We start from the raw sequence: 19,842 nt of genomic DNA, 5'->3' as shown, positions 1-19,842 counted from the left end.
GTTCTGTCTCTTCAGGCTGCTCGCTCTCCCTAGCACCGGCCAGAGCGGCAGCTGCGCGGGCAGGAGAGGCAACGGGGGGGAGGCTCAGAAGAGCGGCGTCCGAGCCGGCGCAGAGCTCGCTGCCCTCCGGCAGCCCCTCCGCTCCCTGCGGAGAGGAGCTGAAGGCGAGGGAAGGCTGCGGCAGGAGGGAAAAGTGCTGCGAGCTCTGCCGACAATGGCCGGATGGCAGACCCGGCGGCCAGCAGCCAGCCTAGTGCTGCTTCCCTCTTTACTGCTGTGCTGGTGCTGCCGGGCGGCGCCAGAGCGGCTCCGCTACGCCATTCCCGAGGAGCTGGACAAAGGCTCGCTGGTGGGGCCGCTGGCGCGGGACCTGGGGATGAGCCCGGCAGAGCTGCCGGCACGCAAGCTACGGCTGAACACCGAGAAGCAATACTTTACCGTGAATGGGGAGAACGGGAACCTGTACGTAAGCGGGAGGCTGGACAGAGAGGAGATGTGCGGAAAGTTGGCGACCTGTTCTGTCAGCTTCGAGGCACTGGTGCAAAACCCGCTTAATGTTTTCCATGTCGACGTGGCAATCCAGGACGTGAACGACAACGCGCCCCGCTTCCTCAGAGACAGTTTCCAGCTGGAGATTAACGAGCTCACTTCTACTGGCTCCCGTTTTCCCTTGGGCATGGCAGATGACGCGGACGTGGGCAGCAACTCGCTGCAAAGATACGAGCTGGAGGAAAACGGGTACTTCGCAGTGGAGGTGAAGGAGAGCCCGGACGGCGGTAAAATCGCGGAACTGCTGCTGCGCAGGGCGCTGGACCGGGAGAAAGAGCAGAGCCTGAGGCTGCTGCTAACGGCGGTGGACGGCGGAGACCCGCCCCGAAGCGGCACCGCCCAGCTCTGCATTAACGTCACAGACGCCAACGACAACGCCCCCGTGTTCGCACAGGAGCGGTATCGAGTGAGCTTGCGGGAGGATGCACTGCTGGGCTCGACGGTGTTGAGCGTCTCCGCCTCCGACGCCGACTCAGGCAGCAACGCCCGCATCACCTATGGTTTAGGGGAAACACCGGCAAAAGTACTTCAGAAGTTTTTGGTGGATGCGGAGAGTGGGAAAATCACGCTACAGGAAGCGCTGGACTTCGAGGACACCCGTGGCTACACGCTTCTGGTGGAAGCAAGGGACGGGGGCGGTTTGTTGGCTCACTGCAACGTGGAGGTGGAGGTACTGGACATGAACGACAACGAGCCCGAAATCACGGTGCTGTCGGTGTCGAGCCCGATACCCGAGGACTCGCCGGCTGGCACGGTGGTGGCCCTGCTGCAGCTGAAGGATGCGGACTCTGGTGAGAACGGTCAGGTGTGGTGCGAACTGTTGGGTGAGGCTCCTCTGTCGCTCGTGGCGTCGTCGGGCGGCTCGTACAAGGTGGTGACGGCGAGCGCGCTGGACAGGGAGCAGGCGTCCGAGCACCGGGTGACGGTAGTGGCGAGGGACCGGGGCAGCCCGGCGCTCTCGAGCAGCACGGCGCTGGTGCTGGAGGTGTCGGACGTGAACGACAACGCGCCGGTGTTCGAGGAGGCCGCCGATAGCGCCTACGTGGAGGAGAACAACGCGGCGGGAGCACTGGTGCTGCACGTGAGGGCGCGGGACGCAGACGCGGGCAGCAACGGGCGCGTGAGGTACTCGATGGAGGGCGGCAGCGCTGGCGCGGCGCCGTACGTGTCGGTGGAGGCTCAGAGCGGCGCTGTGTACGCACAGCGCTCCTTCGACTACGAGCAGTGCCGCGAGTTCGCGGTGGTGGTGCGGGCTCAGGATGGCGGTGAACCTGCTCGGAGCTCGACAGCAACGGTGCGCATCTTCGTGTTGGACCGCAACGACAACGCGCCGCGGGTGCTGTGGCCGGCGGCGGGCTTGGGAACAGACACGGGCTCGGCCACGGCCCCGGTCCCGTTCGAGATGGTGCCGCGGTCGGCCGAGGCCGGGTACTTGGTGGCCAAGGTGGTGGCAGTAGATGCGGATGCGGGGCGCAACGCCTGGCTGTCGTACGAGCTCGTGCAGGCTTCAGAGCCGGCGCTGTTCCGCGTGGGGTTGCACAGCGGCGAGGTGCGCACTGCGCGGGCCGTGTCTGACAGGGACGCGGCGAAGCAGCGGCTCGTGGCCGTGGTGAAGGACCACGGGCAGCCGGCGCTGTCGGCCACGGCCACGCTGCACGTGGTGCTGGCCGAGAGCTTGCAGGAGGCGCTGCCGGAGCTGAGTGAGCGGGCGGCGGGCGCCGATTCGGCGGCGGAGCTGCAGTTCTCCCTCGTGCTGGCGCTGGCTCTTCTGTCCGCGCTCTTCCTGCTGAGTGTGGCGCTGGCCGTGCTGGCAAGGAGCCGCCGTGCCGGCCCGCCCGCCGTGCTGCGCTGCCTGGGTGCGCAGCGCCTCTCCGGGACCGGCGCCGCCTTCCCGGCCGACTTCTGCGAGGGCACCTTGCCCTACTCCTACAACCTGTGCGTGGCGCCCGGGCGCGCCGTCGCCGAGATCGCTTGGCCACCGCCGCCGCTGCCAAACCTGCCCGCGGAGAAGCTTTTCTGCAGTAAGACCTGCGGGGAGCAGAGCCTGACCACTAACGCTGGCGCTGGAGAGGCGCCAGTGGAGCCTGACGCACAGCAGGTTTGTAAGCACGTTTTTTATGATTCTTATCTCGGAACTTCCCCGAACAGTTGCTAGGAGGTTGGTTGATGCTTTCCGTTGCTCTGCTGAGGGAGGCTGCTACTCTTTTTCCAGAGGCAAATGAAATAACCCTGTCGCTACCCTGTTTTGGTAGCAGGTATTTTCGGCGCGTCACAGACAGGCACAGGTGTTAACTCCATGTAGAGTTGTGTCTCCCCAAATCTCCTCATTCTCCCATCCCCTCCACCCCCAGCTTTTTCTACCGTTCCTGATCTGTCATTTTTTTTTAACCGGGGTTAAATCATATTCGGTCTTTGGTAGCCTTTTTTTTTTTTTTTTTTTTTTAACCACTTTTTTCCCAATAAGCTCTACCTTTTAACCTGAAGGCTGTATTCGAAAAAACCCAAGTGGTAGTGAGAGAAGCTGGAGCTATGCAGAGTCATCAGAGCAGCCTCCAAAGTGCAGGGGAAAAGTATGAATGTCGAGAGGAACGGCCGGACAGAGGAGGTCTCTTTTTAAGTGGACATCTTCATAGGTGTCTTGTGGTATTGCACGGAATTTGGAAATTAATATGGCTGGTGGCGTTCCAGTTTAGTAAGGTTCTGATATGCTGAAAAGGTGAGGGAAAAGTAATTCAAGCAAAAGGATTAGAATAATCTGTGCAATTGGTGAGGGAAATTGTGCTTGCAGGGTGCTGGGCTAAGGTTTCTAATAACATAAAAAGCTGAAAACACAAGAACTTACTTTGAAAAGAAGCTGATGTCTGAAATGTTATGAGTCAGTAATGGTGCAGACAGATCCTTACGGGGCAGAATGAGATCTGCTAACTACGTTACAGGGTCGAGAAAATGTGGTTGACGCTTGGTATTGCAGATTTTTCCTTCCTAATCACTTTTTTACCGAAATGATGGACTTGAACGTGGTTAATGCTGTTTCCCAAAGGAAGCGCACTTACGGTTCTCTCAGTGTCACTCCACAGTAAATGTTCCCGTCTTCTGCTGTGTGTCCTGCCACCTTTTGGAGAAATGGCAGCATTGCTTACAAGGATAGTTTCTATCTCGGCTTAATTTTTCTGATTTCTTTGTGTAGTTACCGCTTATCCCTTTCTCCTGATAGATGTACAATGGGCTCTCAAGAAGAAAAAAACAAAACCCCAAACCAAAACAACATCCTTTTGTATATAGGAACCTGTTCTGTTTTCCTATCCTCATTTCCCGAAGAGAAGCGCTTGCAGTAAACCGAGTTCGGTCTGTCAGTCACTTTTTGCAATATTTGTTGCGTTTTCCTGGTTACCAGTAAAAGCCTCTACGCAACAGAGAAGGAGGTACGCAAAACGGCAAAAATTAGGCACTCGAATAAAAGCCATTTACACATTTACAGGCTACGGTTTGCAGCTCTAATCCAGAGATTGCTGTCCTATGTTGGGTTTTTTTCAATAAGTGTTTATGTGCGCTATTAAAGGGGGAAGTTACCAGTTAAAATACTCCAACTTCACTTTCTAGTCGAATATTAGGAAGATTTATAAGAAAAATGTGCAGTAGTCCTGTAAAACCTGTCGCAAGAGTAAAGGCGGGTGTACCTGTTCTCGTTCTTACTCTAGTCGAACAAGTAAACATATCTTCTGCGGCAGGCGGTGGTAGCAGATCTGAAACTTGTTCCGTATGAGCTGAAGTATGTGCATCTGAGAACTCCAAGCCAGTTTTCTTTTGCTCTCCTTGTACAAGTCAAGCACGAAGGCGAAAAAATATTTATATACCGCCATCACCACTTCGTTTTTAAAGGCGGTGTAAAGAACAAGTCACGGAACAGCTCGTTTCGAGGGCAGCCAGGAGATCAACTGGGACCCGATGGCAGCTCTGTGTCGTCCGAACTGTGGCCGCGAGACGGACCTGGGCAAGGTCAGGCGAACAGAGCTCGGCAGCGCTCGGTGCCTGCAGTGCCAGGAGAAGGCTGCGGGCGCCGCTGTTGACCGAGGAGGAGCAGAAGGAAAGCCGGAGCGATGCCGGCAGCCCCGCCCGCTGCGGCCCGGCTCGCTCGCTGGTTTTTCCAGCGGCTGGGCGGTCTGCGAGTGTCTCGGCAGTGCAAAGCCGTGCTTCAGAGAGGCGGAGGAGCCTGCGGCAGCGGCCGCCAGCGGCGAGAACCGAAACACGGACCAGAAGCCGAAAAAGCAGGAGCTGAAGCAGCGGTGGGCAGAAGGGAAGTGTTTGCGGCGGTGCGGAGCCGACGGGGCCGTGGTAGGGAGATGAGAAATGCGGGAAGGAGCTGGGCCCGGCGGGAGGAAGCGCTGCTGTTGGTCATCCTGGTGGCGGCGTGGAACGCGGCGTGGGGGCAGCTGCGATATTCGGTTCCGGAGGAGCTGCCCAAGGGCTCGTTCGTGGGCGACGTGGAAAAGGACCTGGGGCTGGAGTTGCCGGTTCTCCGCCACCGTGGCGTCCGAGTCGTCTCTGAAGGTAGGACGCAGCATTTCGCCTTGCACGGGAAGACGGGTCATTTGGTGACAGCCGAGAGGATAGACAGGGAGCAGATCTGCGAAAGTGCGCAGCAATGCGTGCTGCGCTGTGAGGTGATCGTGGAGGGAGAAATGAAGGTTTACAAAATAGAAGTAGAGATCACGGACATTAATGACAATGCGCCCAACTTTCGACAAGCAGAAAATGAACTGAGAATGAGCGAGATGACAGCCCCGGGGTCGCGGTTTCCCCTGGCAGAGGCTCACGACCCGGACTCGGGTACGAATTCCCTGCAGCGCTACGAGCTGAGTGGCGACGAGCACTTCTCGCTGGCTGTGCAGGCGGGCCCCGGCGGCAGTCAGTCTCCCGAGCTAGTGCTGGAGAAGGCGCTGGACCGGGAGGAGGCGGCGTTTCACGAGCTGGTGCTGAGGGCGAGCGACGGCGGAGAACCTGTGCGGACGGGCACGTTGCGGATCCGCGTGGCCGTGCTGGACGCCAACGACAACGCGCCCGTTTTCAGCCAGGAGGAGTACACGGTGCGCGTGCCCGAAGACGTACCCGTGGGCTCCGTTCTTGTCGCTGTCACGGCCTCTGACGCCGACGAGGGTCTGAACGGACACGTGAAATACTCGTTGAAGAAAATCACAGACAAAGCCTCGAAGTTCTTGCAGCTGGAGGCTGTGACGGGAACGCTCAAGCTGATGCGAAGCCCGGACTTTGAGGAAATGTCCTCATATGAAATCGAGGTGCAGGCACATGATGGCGGGGGCCTTTTCGACACCGCGAAAGTCGTGATCACGGTGACAGATGTCAATGACAACGCCCCGGAGATTTCGGTGCGGTCGGCTTTGAGTGAAATCTCTGAGGACGCTGCATCAGGAACGGTGGTGGCACTGCTACACGTACAGGACAGGGACTCGGGGGCGAACGGGCAGGTGCGGTGCAGCATCGCCGAGACCCTCCCTTTCCAGCTGGAGAAGACCTTTGAGGATTACTACCGCGTGGTGACGGTGGGGGAGCTGGACCGCGAGAAGGTGTCCGAGTACAACGTGACGGTGCGGGCGGTGGACGGTGGGTCGCCGGCGATGCAGAGCAGAGCGCTGCTGGCGCTACGGGTGCTGGACGTGAATGACAACGCACCCGTGTTCGCGGAGTCGAGCTACAGCGCCCGGCTGGCCGAGAACAACGCGGCGGGCGCGCTGGTGCTGACGGTGCGAGCGTCCGACGCGGACTGGGGGCAGAACGCGCGCGTGCGGTACCGGCTGTCGGAGGGGTGGGTGCGGGGCGCGCCGCTCTCGTCGTACGTGTCGGTGCAGGCGGAGACGGGCGCGCTGTACGCGCTGCGCTCGTTCGACTACGAGGAGGTGCGCGAGGTGCGGCTGTGGGTGTGGGCGGAGGACGGCGGCGCGCCGGCGCTGAGCAGCAACGTGTCAGTGCTGCTGGAGATCGTGGACGAGAACGACAACGCGCCGCAGGTGCTGTACCCGCCGGCAGCGGCGGCGGTCTCGGGCTGGGCGGGCGTGGAGCTGGCGCCGCGGTCGGCGGAGCCTGGGGCGCTGGTGGCCAAGGTGGTGGCGGTGGACGCGGACGCGGGGCAGAACGCGTGGCTGTCGTACGAGCTGGCCAAGGCGACGGAGCCGGGTTTGTTCCGCGTGGGGCTGCACAGCGGCGAGGTGCGCACGGCGCGCTTCCCGCTGGCCCGCGACGCGGCTCGCCAGAGCCTGGTGGTGGTGGTGAAGGACCACGGGCGGCCGGCACTGTCGGCCACGGCCACGCTGACGGTGGTGCTGGCCGAGAGCGTGACCGAGCTGCTTTCGGAACTGGGCAGCGCGGCGGCGGCGCCGGGCGAGCCGGCTGCCAGCCTCACACGCTGGCTGGTGCTGGCCGTGTCGGCCGTGTCCTGCCTCTTCCTAGCCTTCCTGCTGCTGCTGTTGGCGCTGCGTCTCCGGCACTGGCGCCGCTCGCAGCTGCTGGCGGCGTCGGGCAGTGCCGCCTTGCGCGGAGTCCCGGCCTCGCAGTTTGTGGGCATGGACGGCGTCCGTGCCTTCCTGCACTCGTACTCACACGAGGTGTCTCTCACCGCCGACTCGCGCAAGAGCCATCTCCGCTTGTCCTCTGGCAGCTGCTGCGATACCCTCCCGGTCCGGCCGCCTCCTGTCGAGCCCGCGCCGCTGCTTGGGCAGGACCCTGCCGCCACCAGCCGCTTGGACTCCGCCATTCCCCCGGTGAGTTCATCCCAGGAGCTGTTTTCCGCGCTGTTTCCTTCCCCCTGCTGCTTGTCTGCTCTTTCGCCGACTGGTTTTGTATTCCGTTTGCCGCGCGGGAATTGTGTGGACGAGGGAGGCAAACTTTGTCTGAGCCCCGCGTTGGGTACTGGTGCCTCTCGCTCCCGGGAGGCGAATACGGGTTGGATGCTCAGGTTCCCAACGGGTGGGGAGAAGTGAAGCTTCTGCCGGCATGTCTTTCCTTGTGGTGGTGTTTTGTGTTTCATCACGTTCTCTCTGTGTTTTACGCTTTTTAGCGATTTAGTCTCTTCTGATGGTTTGTGCCTGGTTTTCTTTTAAACCTTGATATTTTTCTCTCAAGTGTCATAAGGAGAAAATTTGTCTTCATCTTAGGATAGTTATGTAAAGACCACCATGTGGGTCTTGGAGAGGATCCTCGGAGCAGCTGTGCACGAAGGACACAAGAGACATGATTAGCTCCTTTCCCTATTCAGTGCCCATCTGCAGGATCGTTATGCGTGACTTCCTAAAGAATGTTTGATAGAAGACATGTTATTCTTGCTCTATAGGGGGTGTTTGGAGTTTCCTTCCATGTGCTGTATGTTGTTGTGGTATTCTTAATTAACAGTTATATTATGTGCTTATGACAAGTACACTTAGAGGATGCAACAGTTCTGCCACTTCCAAAAAGCCCCCTTTTCCTGCATACTGAGAGGGGATGACAATCGTTTTACAAACTTGTCTGCAAGCATTAGGCATGGATGTGTGAACATCACTCTGGGCTACCGTGCTTAAGAACTGCTGTGTGAAGCATCATTTTGCCATCTATATCTCGTTGTTGGTTGTATGAAGCTTTCCCCAGCCTTGACCAAATTTCAGATGTTTTCAATGGCTCCTGCTTACATGAAGTAACTGGTGATGTTTTATTGGTATTAAAATTAGTGTGACTGCAGGGTATGGGGTGGGATATTTCTGACATTAATTTCTGAGTCTGAGCTTTGTTCTCTGAAGCATGTGCCAGGAAGTTACTCATTGTATGCACTGTGACAGATGCAGCTTTTCCTGTGAATGGTGGTTACTGGGTGTAGATGTAAATGTCACATAAAGTGTTGTAGAGTCACGTATCTGCACAGTTGCCCAAGTGTGATGCTATCATTGAGCTGATGCTCATGACTCAGTTTTGAACCAACCAGCTAGATACTCTTCTTATGTACCTACTACAGATGACATAGTCGGAGCTACTAAGCTGTAGTGCCTTCATGTCCCCATTTTCTTATTCTTGCCTTGTTTTGTCTCCTGTTCTACACCTGGGTTTCAATGTGGCTGTTAGTAGAGAGCTGTTCTAGCTGTCAGTCTAGCAGAGCAGTGTCCATCCATTCTATGAAGGTGTTCTGCTGCCAAGACAAAGATTTTGATGTAATTTTGTTTCCTAAAATGTCAATGAATGAAACTCTTCATTGTCAGCTTCTAGGCCACATATGGTCAAAAATAGGATATAGTCTGTGCTGGTACTAAAGGCTCTTTATGCAGAACAAGGAAAATGAGAGAATGGCTTGGTACCAGAACTACGGGTGGGTCAACATGCCTTTTGCCTGGTGCCAAGGCCTGTGCCACTCAAGCTGTGATGCTGATTCCTTGTCCTGAAAGGCAGTGGGGGGTCCTGATAAGAGAGCATTTGTACAATATCTCTGCATGTGGAATGCTGATGCACTGGTAGGAGTCAAATATTTTTCGTTGTAAGGAGACATTCTCTGTGTAACTTCTCTTTCGATGGAGTCTGTAAGTGATGAAGATCAGTGACAATGATGCAAACTGTGAAACATTTGAGGAATCTTAGGGGTGCTCTGTGGAGGTATGGTGGAGACATGGCATGTGTTGTGTCAGTTTCCAGGGTTTTTATTACTGGTCTACAGGAAATGAGTCTGAGGGTGTCCTTTGGATATCACACATTTCAGAATCTGACTGCCCAAGCTGTGGGTTCATCAGTTTCCTTTCCTGTTGCATGATCACTTACTGGGCCTAGCTATATGCTTTACATTAGGCTTTGAGAATCATGTATCCTCTAAGTTGGCCTTGTGCTGAAGTAGGATCACATCTTTATACTAATACTTTGACTGGGTCTTTATTGGAGCTGCATATCACTTATGCACTTGAGAAAATTTTACATTGCTTCCAAATAGTGTGATGAAGAGAGAAATCCCTCTCCATACACCAATATTGTGATCTTTTTTCTCAGTTATGTGTTGAACTTCTCTTTCAGTGGTGTCTTCTGGAAATGTAGCTTTCCTTCCATGTGACATTTGGGCATGGTGAGAATTTCTGTCTATCCAGAGACTTAGCAGGTGTATACATTTGCTGTGGTATAATTTGAAATGTCTAAAAGATGAACAGATTATGTAAGTTTGTCCCTTTTTTTCATATGAGGTTCATAGCTGTCCATGCATTTACCTCTTTTTTATTGTCCAAAATGAGGAAACGTGGGTATGTTCTGTGGTGTGAGCTCCTGTGGACATTTTATCAACTAGATCCTTCTTTTGTGTACCTAGTACAGTTGAGATACTCTGAAATTTTAAGCTATAATGCCCTCACCTCTGCAGGTTTCCTGGTGTTCCCTTGTTCGTTGTCCAGGTTTAAAGCTGGATCTCACTGTGGCTGCTAACCCTTACAATATTAAAAGATGTCTTAAATTGTTGGACTGGGTAATGGTTTCCATTGATACTTTCAGTGATTTCATCTACAAAGCCAAGGCTTTGATATACCTTTTTTTTTTCTATGATATCACACAATGACATGATCTCTCACCTGTGGCCAGTATATGGCCAAAACACTGAATATAGTCCATGGTGTGACTCTGGGCTGTGAATGCAGAGCAAGGAGGGCAAGATGCTCATTTTGAACCTGGAAAATAGATGAGTCAGTGTGATTTTGACTGAGCAATGGCTTGAATTCCTGCCTGGTGCCAAGCCCTGTGTCATTTTTTTTTATTGTAATCCTGGTTTCCCTGTCCTGAAATGCAATGGTAGTAGCGCATTTGTACAGCAGCTGAGCATGTAGAGAGATGATGTATAGCTAGAATGGCTGGTGGTCCTTCTGAAATTTCCATTATCCATCTGTATCTCCCTGACTGTTGTGATACAGTGTTTCTTCACAGCTGTTGTTCCACTTTCTTTCAGGCCCTTCTTTCCTGAAAGGTCATGGTTCCCTTTTCCCATTTCTGGACAGTGCTTTTGCATTTGAAACTGCATGGGTTTTTTTGCAACAAATACTTACTTTAGCCTCCTAACACAGAATTGTAAGTGTGAGCAGAAAGAATGAGAATCTAAAAGAGAATCTATTGTGTTTTCTTAGAAGAATGCACTGGAGAAAGTGTCCCATGATGGGGAAGAAACAATAGGAATTAGAGATGTGTACACATCTAAGTGAATATGACATTGTTGGAATCACAGAAGTATGGTGGGATGGCTCCTATGACTGGAGTGTTGGAATGGAAAGTTATAGGCTCTTTAGGAAAGACAGGCCAGGCAGACAGGGGTGAGGGATGTAGCTACTTATGTCAATGGTAGTCTAGAGAGTATGGAACTCTGCCCAGGGATGGGTGATGAGTTTGTGGGTTAAGTTCAAAGGGAGAACTGTGATGGGGACATTACCGTGAGGACCGGCTGCAAGCTGCCTCACCAGGAAGGCTCTGTGAATGAAGCTCTCTATAGACAGATAGGAGCAGCCCACAGTTGCAGGTCTTTGTCCTCATGGGGGACTTCAGCCACCCCAGTATCTCTTGGAAGGATGGTACGGCCCGGCACGAGCAATCCATGAGGTGTCAGTTGTGTGAAAGACAACTTCCTCCTGCAAGTAACAGAGGAGCCAACAAGGAGAGGTGCCATGCTTGACCTTGTGCTCACCAACGGGGGGGACTGGATGGGAATGTGATGCTCCAGGGCAGCCTTCACTGCAGTGATCATGAAATGGTGGAGTTTGTGATCCTCAGGGCAATGAGAAGGTCCCTGGACTTCAAGAGAAAAGACTTTGGACTCTTCAGGAATCTACTCAATACAGTTCCATGGGATAAACCCCTAGAGTGCAGGGGGCCCAAGACTGCTGGTTGATATTTAAAGATCACCTGCTTCAAGCTCAGGAGTGTTGTGTCCCTGCGAGAAGGAAATGGGGCTGGAAAGCCAAGACACCTCCATGGGTGGATAATAAACTGCTGTGAAAACTTAGAGGGAAAGAAAAAGCTTATAGAAAATGGAAGGACAGAAAGCCTGGGAAGAATACAGGAACATTGGGAAGCTAGGGATCAGGTCAGGAAAGCAAATATTCAGGTAGAATTGTCTGGCCAGGGATGTCAAGAATAACAGGAAAGGCTTCTGTGAGTATGTTACAAACAAAAGGAAGTCTAGGAATAATATGGACCCTCTCTGGAAGGAAATGAGAGAACTGGCTACCCTTGATTTGGAAAAGACTGAGGTTCTCAATGACTTCTTTGCCACAGTCTTTACCAGAAAGTGCTCTGACACACCACCCAAGTCTTGGAAGGCAGATGCAGGGACTGTGAGAATTAAGACCTTAGGCCTACTGTAGGAGAGGATCAGGTTCAAGATCATCTTAAGAAACTGAAAGTGCACAAGTCCCTATGGGACCTGATGAAATCCATCCGTAGGTCCTGAGGTAGCTGGCAAATGAAGTTGCTAAGCCACTGTCCTTCATTTTTTTTTAAATCATGGCAGTTGGGTGAAGTACCCAGCAACTGGAGAAAGGGAAATATAACCCCCATTTTCCAGAAGGGCAAAATGGAAAAGCCAGGAAACTACAGATCATTCACTCTCACCTCTGCCTGGCAAAATTTTGTATCAGATTCTCCTGGAAAGCATGCAAAGGCACATGAAAAGCAGTGAGGTGGTTGGTGACAGCTAGCATGGCTTCACTGAGGGCAAATCGTGCCTGACCAATTTAGTGTCTTTCTATGATGGAGCTACAGAACTGATGGATAGGAGCAAAGCAGTTGATGGCATCTACCTGGACTTGTGCAAAGCATTCAACACTGCCCCTCATGACACCCTTGTCTCTAAACTGGAGAAACATAAATTTGATTGATGGACCACTTGATGAATAAAGAATTATCTGGATGGCAGCATGCAAAGAGCTGTGGTCAGCAGCTCAGCGTCCAGATAGAGATGGGTAACGAGTGGTGTCCCTCAGGGGTCAGTGTTGGGACTGATCCTATTTGATGTCTTTGTCAGCAACATGGATGGTGGGTTTGAGGCGCCCTCAGTAAGTTTTCTAACAACACTAAGCTGTGTGGTGCCAACTTCATGAAGTTCAAGAAAGTGCAAGGTCCTACACCTGGGTTGGGGCATTCCCAGGCACAGCTACAGGCTGGGTGGAGAAGTGATTCAGAGTAACCCTGCAGAGAAGGACCTGGGGGTATTGGTCAATGAGAAACTGAACATGAGCCAGCAATGTGTGCTTGCAGCCCAGAAAGCCAACTGTATACTAGGCTGCATCAAAAGAAGAGTGACCAGCAGGTCCAAGGAGGTGATCCTTCCCTTTTACTCCTCTTGTGAGACCTCACTTCGTGTACTGTGTGCAGTTCTGGTGTCCTCAACATAAGATGGACATGGAGCTGTTGGAGCAAGTCTAGAGGAGGGCCACAAGGGTGATAAGGGGACTGGAGCACCTTCTGTGCTAAGACAGGTTAAGAAAGTTGGGGCTATTCAGCCTGTAGAAGAAAAGGCTGCTTTGAGACCTCATAGCAGCCTTCCAATATTTGAAAGGGGCCTACCAGAGGTAACAGGTTCAAACTTAAACAGGGGAAGTTCAGGTTAGAAGGTATAAGGAAGAAGTTCTTTATTGTGAGGATATTTAGGCACTGGCACAGTTTGCCCAAAGAGATGGTGAATGCTTCTTCCCTGGCAGTGTTCAAGGCCAGGTTGGACAGAACGTTGGGCAACATGGTCTAGGGCGAGGCATCCCTGCACATGGCAGAGGTGCTGGAACTAGATGACCTTAAGGTCCTTTTCAACCTCAACTATTCTATGATTAGGCGTTTAAACTTAAAGCTTCATATCTTTGGGAGAATAGAATGCGACATGGTAAAAACAATGCCTGAGGGCTGGTGAGTGGTCCTATAACTGAACCCTGATACTATGTGGTACAGATGAAGACTTTAGGGCCGCACTTGCTACTTCAGATAGGAATGACATCCAGGTGCTCCCAGGATTGAATTTCAATGCCCACAGTGAAGACCAACAAGATTTCCTGGTGAGTTTCAATGACAACACTTAGTTTTCTAAGGCTTCCTTGCCTTGCTTGTCTGATTTATGGTTTTGTTTTTATCTTCTTGGTTTCCTAGGTGTGTATGTTTACTGTAATTAACAGCATAGATTCTAGCAATGTGTCATGATTTAGTGCTTCTTGCTTATGCTCCAGTGGGTGTGAAAGGCAGGAGATATGAGGGTGTTTTTATGTTCTGTTATTGTTGGGGGGAACTAATGTAAACATGAACTGAGCAGAAGTTGCACCTCTCTGGAATGGTGTGTGTGATTAATGAGGGGAAGAGATTCCTCCTAAGCAAATACTTTGGTGACCCAAACTCTGTTGAATGACCACTCCTCTTTAATTTTGGTTTTTTTTTTTTTCTCATTTGTGTGCTTCAGAGTCCTTGTGTTTCTTCTAAGAATGGTGGTGAGAAGCCAAACGTACCTCCCTTCTTGGTGCAATGGTAGGACATCTTCCTCTTATGATAGGTTTCTGCCAATTATGGGAAGGACAGAAGTAATCTTGCAAGTTGTATAGGTTAGAAAAAAGATCAGGGAGCTCTGTGTGTTAGCCTGTAGAAAACCTGATGAGCATTTCCTTGCTTGCTATATGTAACACATGTGCCTGATGGAGTATCACACAGTTTGAGTTCCTGTTTCTCAGTAAGTTTGGCTTAATAAATACACATTTGTCTGTAGCAAAAGAAAGCAAAGCCATCTCTGCTGCAGTCATCAGAGTGTAAAATGGCAACCCAGCCCAGCAAAGGTTGCCATGAATAGACTAGAGGCCAATGTGAGAAGGCCTGCAGGGTGTACTCCACGCATTTCCTTTCATCATGGTGGCCATTTAAAGACACAGAGATGACAGGTGGACAATTAGGTGGTTGGCAAACTGGCTGGATGACCAAGTTCTCAGAGTTTACAGTCAACGGCTCAATATTCAAGAGGAAACCAGTGACGTGCTCTCCTACAGGAGTCCATATTGAGACCCTTGGACTATTATCTTCTTAGTGGGATTGTGTACACCATCAGCCAGTTTATTGTTTTCTACTGGGAGCAGTTAGTTAGTGATGGAATTTCTTGGTTCATCACATTTTCAGGTACAGCTGAAAAGTTTACAAAGGTTGTGTTGTGTGAAATGCTATGAGTTAATAAAGGTGAAGGCCATTCATTAGTGTGTAGAATGACATCTGCCAGCTCTACATAACAGCATTGGGAAAACGATGTTTCATTGTCTGACTCCCAGAGGAGCCTGAAGTGGAAGCACAAACTTTAGTGTCAGGCTATAATGAATTATTCCCGAGTGGTAATGGGAGAAATTTTACAAATGTAAGGTGATCCAGAGCAGCTTCTGGAGTGCAGGGGAAAAGTAACAAAGTCCAAAGGGCCAGTCTGGAGGACAGCTGTCATTGAGGAGGGATCTTGATTGCTGCCTTGTGCTACTACTCGGGATTTGGGAAATTGTGGCATGTCATTCCAGTCTGATACAGGTTTGATCTCCTGAAAGGCTGAGGGAAGAGACATTCAACCACAATGACTACAAAAAGCTATGCAATTGGTGGGAGGGAGATTGTGCCTGCAGAGTGATGGGCACATAAAATATTCCGTGTGGAAAAACTAGTAGAGCCACAGAAAGAATATTGTTTCTGCCTGGCCGGGATCGCAGAGAGAGTCACGGCAGACCTCGTCTCGAGAGCAAACGAGTAAGGAAATCACCGGGACCCGATGGCAACTCCGTGTCGCCTGTACTGTCTCCGCGAGCTGGACCCGAGTAGGTGCGGACGGGCAGCGCTCAGCAGCGCCCGATGACTGCAGTGCAGAGAGGAGGCTGCAGGCGCCGCTGTTGACCGAAGAGGAGAGAGGAAGACTGGAAGCGTTGCCAGCAACCCCGCCCGCTGCGGCCCGGCTCGCTCGCTGACTGTCTCGGCAGCCGAGCGGTCTCCGAGCGTCCCCGCGGTGGGGAACCCTGCTACATCGAGGCAGAGGGGTCGGCGGCAGCAGCGGCCGAAAGCAGCGACACAGACCGGGAGACGGAGCACAAACCAGCAGAGCGGTCGGCAAAGGAGGGAAGTGTTTGCGGCGGTGCGGGGTCGGCGGGGACGCGGATGAAATGGGCACGGCGGAGAGACGCTGCAGCCGGTGTGAGAGAGTGCTGCTGTGGGTCGTCCTGGTGGCGGCGTGGGACGCAGCGTGGGGGCAGCTGCGATACTCGGTTCCGGAGGAGCTGCCCAAGGGCTCGTTCGTGGGCGACGTGGAAAATGACCTGGGGCTGGAGCTACCAGTTCTCCGCGACCGCGGCGTCCGAGTCGTCTCTGAAGGCAGGACGCAGTATTTCGCCTTGCACGGGAAAACAGGCCATTTGATGACAGCGGAGAGGATAGACAGAGAGCAGCTGTGCCGACTGGTGGAGAAATGCGTGCTGCGCTGTGAGGTTATCGTGGAGGAGGAAATGAAGGTTTACAAAATCGAAGTGGAGATCACGGACATTAACGACAACGCGCCCAGCTTCCGACAAGCAGAAAAGGAACTGAGAATGAGCGAGATGACAGCTCCTGGATCACGGTTTACCTTGGCCGAAGCTCACGACCCTGACGCAGGCCCGAATTCCCTGCAGCGCTACGAGCTGAGCGGCGACGAACACTTCTCGCTGGCCGTGCAGACGGGCCCCAGCGGGGATCAGCGTCCCGAGCTCGTGCTGGCGAAGGCGCTGGACCGGGAGGAGGCGGGGTTTCACGAGCTGGTGCTGAAGGCGAGCGACGGCGGAGAGCCTGCGCGGACGGGCACGGTGCGGATTCGCGTGGTGGTGCTGGACGCCAACGACAACGCGCCCGTGTTCAGCCAGGGGGAGTACACGGTGCGTGTGCCCGAGGATGTGCCCGTGGGCTCCGTCCTCGTTACCCTCACGGCCTCCGACGCTGACGAGGGTCAGAACGGACACGTGAAATACATTTTCCATAAAATTTCAGACCGAGCGTCGGAACTTTTCCATCTGGACTCTGAGACTGGAGAAATATCTCTAAAGGACGATTTGGACTTTGAGGAAATCGCCACACACGAACTGGAGGTGCAGGCACACGACGGAGGAGAGCTATCAGATACAGCGAAAATCGCGATCATGGTGACAGACGTCAACGACAATGCCCCCGAGATTTCGGTGCGATCGGCTCTGAATGAGATCTCTGAGGACGCGACATCAGGAACGGTGGTGGCACTGCTGCACGTACAGGACAGGGACTCGGGGGCGAACGGGCAAGTGCGGTGCAGCATCAGTGAGAGTCTGCCTTTCCGGCTGGAGAAGACCTTTGAGGATTACTACCGCGTGGTGACGGTGGGGGAGCTGGACCGCGAGAAGGTGTCCGAGTACAGCCTGACAGTGCAGGCGATGGACGGTGGGTCGCCGGCAATGCAGAGCAGCGCGGTGCTAGTGCTGCGGGTGCTGGACGTGAATGACAACGCCCCCGTGTTCTCGGAGGCGGGCTACAGCGCCCGACTGGCAGAGAACAACGCGGCGGGCGCGCTGGTGCTGACGGTGCGGGCGTTGGACGCGGACTGGGGGCAGAACGCGCGCGTGCGGTACCGGCTGTCGGAGGGGTGGGTGAAGGGCGCGCCGCTCTCATCGTACGTGTCGGTGCAGGCAGAGACGGGCGCGCTGTACGCGCTGCGCTCGTTCGACTACGAGGAGGTGCGCGAGGTGCGGCTGTGGGTGTGGGCGGAGGACGGCGGCGCGCCGGCGCTGAGCAGCAACGTGTCAGTGCTGCTGGAGATCGTGGACGAGAACGACAACGCGCCGCAGGTGCTGTACCCGCCTGCAGCGGCGCCTTCTGCGGCGGTGTCGGGCTGGTCGGGCGTGGAGCTGGCACCGCGGTCGGCGGAGCCCGGAGCGCTGGTGGCCAAGGTGGTGGCGGTGGACGCGGACGCGGGGCAGAACGCGTGGCTGTCGTACGAGCTGGCCAAGGCGACGGAGCCGGGGCTGTTCCGCGTGGGGCTGCACAGCGGCGAGGTGCGCACGGCGCGCTTCCCGCTGGCCCGCGACGCGGCTCGCCAGAGCCTGGTGGTGGTGGTGAAGGACCACGGGCGGCCGGCACTGTCGGCCACGGCCACGCTGACGGTGGTGCTGGCCGAGAGCGTGGCCGAGCTGCTCTCGGAGCTGGGCAGCGTGGCGGCGGCGCCGGGTGAGCCGGCCACCAGCCTCACACGCTGGCTGGTGCTGGCCGTGGCGGCCGTGTCCTGCCTCTTCCTCGCCTTCCTGCTGCTGCTGTTGGCGCTGCGCCTGCGGCGCTGGCGCCATTCGCAGCTGTTGGCGGCGTCGGGCAGTGCCGCCTTGCGCGGTGTCCCGGCCTCGCAGTTTGTGGGCATCGACGGCGTCCGAGCCTTTCTGCACTCGTACTCGCACGAGGTGTCTCTCACCGCCGACTCGCGCAAGAGCCACCTCCGCTTGTCCTCTGGCAGCTGCTGCGACACCCTCCCGGCCCGTCCGCCTCCCGACGAGCCCGCGCCGCTGCTCGGGGCGGACCCTACCACCACCAGCCGCGTGGACCCCTCTGCTCCCACGGTGAGTTCTTTCCATGAGTCTTTTTCCACGCTGCTTCCTCCCCTCTGCTGCTTGTCTGCTCTTTCGCCGGCGGATTCTTTTTCAGTGTTCCCTCTGTAGCGGGGGCAACTGTGGTGACGAGGAAGGCAAAGATTATCTGAGCCCCACTCTGAATTCTGGTGCCTCTTGCGCCGAGGAGGGGATCGTGGGGTGTAGGCTCAGGTTTGCAGCGAATGGCTAGGCAGGAGGAGCAGGTGGCGAGGCCAGATGGATTTTCCTTGGAGGAAGGTGTCATGTTTTACCACATCTTCGCTTTGTTCCATGCTGTTCAGCGACCCGGTCTCTACAGTAGCCTTGTGCATCATTTTCTTTTACACCTTGACTTTTCTTCTCTGTAGGGGCATGAGTAGAAATGTGTCTCCATTTTACTATAGAAATTTAAAGTTGTTCGAGCAATGCATTCAAATTTTGAAGGACCTGTGCCGAGGAGTAATGTCCTTCTCTGTGAGTTCTGCCTTCCAAAGGAATTTTCCTAGAAGGTGTCATTGCATCTGTATGGGTTGCCCTGATAGGTTCTCCATGTGCGTTTGCACTTGTATGAATTTTATGCCTTAGCGGCATTTCTGTGCAACTGTTTTGGTCGAGTTTGTCTGCAGGTGATTAATATCAATGACAATAATGCAAGCTGTGATGGGTTTGAGATCTCGGTGGTGTCTGTGTGAAGGTATTGGTGGAGACATGTTATGTGTTGTGTCGATTCCCAGGGTTTATTGCCGGTGTATTGAAAATTATTCTGAAGATCTCATATGTTTTGGATATTGCCTTGGTTTGGCTCCAACTGTCCAAGCTGTGGGTTCATCAGTTTGCTTTCCTGTTCCATGATCAGTGACAGAGCATAGATATACACTTTACAATAGCGTGGTGAAAAAAATCTCTCTGCATGTTGAGAATCTCCTCTTGAAGGAGAAGCTGCATGTGCAACTTTTCTTTCAATGGTGTCTGAATGAAAATGTAGCTTTTCTGTTGTGTAAGTTTGGGCAGGGTGAGAAATCCTGATCAGGTGCAAAGTTTTGCTGTGGTATAATTTAAAATGTGTATAACATGTAAAGATGGTGTAAAAGGTCAGTTTGTCCTGGTTGTTATTTGAGGCGCGCAGTTGTGGTTCATGTATTTAGGTATTTTTATTGTCCATAGAATTGCCTTGAGGGAATGTGGCTACTCTCTGTGGCGTGAGCTCCTTTTTTTTTGCCAACTAGGTCCTTCTTTAGTGTCCCTGCTGCAGCTGGAATGTTGGCTATGATGCCTTCACTTCTGCAGGTTCCCCATTCCTGCGTTTTTGTTATCCAGGTCTAAAGCTGAGCCTGACTGTCCCTGTTAAAAGGTCTTTTATACTTGCTGGCCTGCAGGAACAGTTGCCATGCATAGCCTGAAGGTGTTCAGCTGCCAAGATGAACACTTTGATATACCTGTTTCCCTGAGATGTCACAGAATGACACGCTCCTCCACCTATGGCTGACATATGGGTAGAATATTGGACATGGTCTGTTGTAGTGCAACTAAGGGCTTGGAATACAAAGCAAGGAGGGTGAAAGGCTGGCTTTGAACCAGGAAAATAGGTGGGTTAGCATGGCTTTGCTTGGGCAGTGCTTTGATTTTTCTGCCTGGTGTGAAGGCCTGTGCCATATTTTGGTGATCCTGGTCTCCCTGTTCTGAAATGCAATACTAGTAGAGCATT

At 53.6% G+C, this 19,842-nt stretch overlaps 2 protein-coding genes across 5 annotated transcripts in view; one reads left to right on the top strand and one right to left on the bottom strand.

Moving 5' to 3' along the window:
- LOC133212480 (protocadherin gamma-C5-like) overlaps positions 1 to 19,842 on the top strand; it is a 156,224-nt gene that overhangs the window by 17,971 nt on the left and 118,411 nt on the right. Inside the window, exon 1 of one of the 4 annotated variants that reach the window (XM_061353952.1) lies at positions 4,632 to 7,322. The exons of 2 other annotated variants lie outside the window; for them this stretch is intronic. In XM_061353952.1, the coding sequence (XP_061209936.1) occupies positions 4,647 to 7,322 (2,676 nt within the window). In that variant the 5' untranslated portion in view covers positions 4,632 to 4,646. Of the gene's footprint in view, positions 1 to 4,631; positions 7,323 to 15,661; positions 18,108 to 19,842 lie in introns of those variants that run through there. One more of the 4 variants, XM_061353962.1, reaches the window with a different exon arrangement.
- LOC133212535 (uncharacterized) lies at positions 1,110 to 4,409 on the bottom strand. The gene is made up of 2 exons (XM_061354098.1): positions 4,243 to 4,409; positions 1,110 to 2,577 (listed from the first exon to the last, which is right to left on the bottom strand). Exons 1-2 carry the CDS (start codon positions 4,407 to 4,409, stop codon positions 1,251 to 1,253), a joined length of 1,494 nt encoding a protein of 497 aa, XP_061210082.1. The 3' UTR covers positions 1,110 to 1,250.

The sequence above is a fragment of the Neopsephotus bourkii genome, unplaced genomic scaffold, assembly GCF_033783945.1.
Source record: "Neopsephotus bourkii isolate Nb327-2 ecotype Australia unplaced genomic scaffold, CSIRO-AGI_Nbou_v1 NB_716, whole genome shotgun sequence".
Taxonomy (NCBI): domain Eukaryota; kingdom Metazoa; phylum Chordata; class Aves; order Psittaciformes; family Psittacidae; genus Neopsephotus; species Neopsephotus bourkii.
The sequence above is the reverse complement of the archived record's forward strand: the minus strand, read 5'-3'. Positions and strand labels throughout refer to the sequence as shown.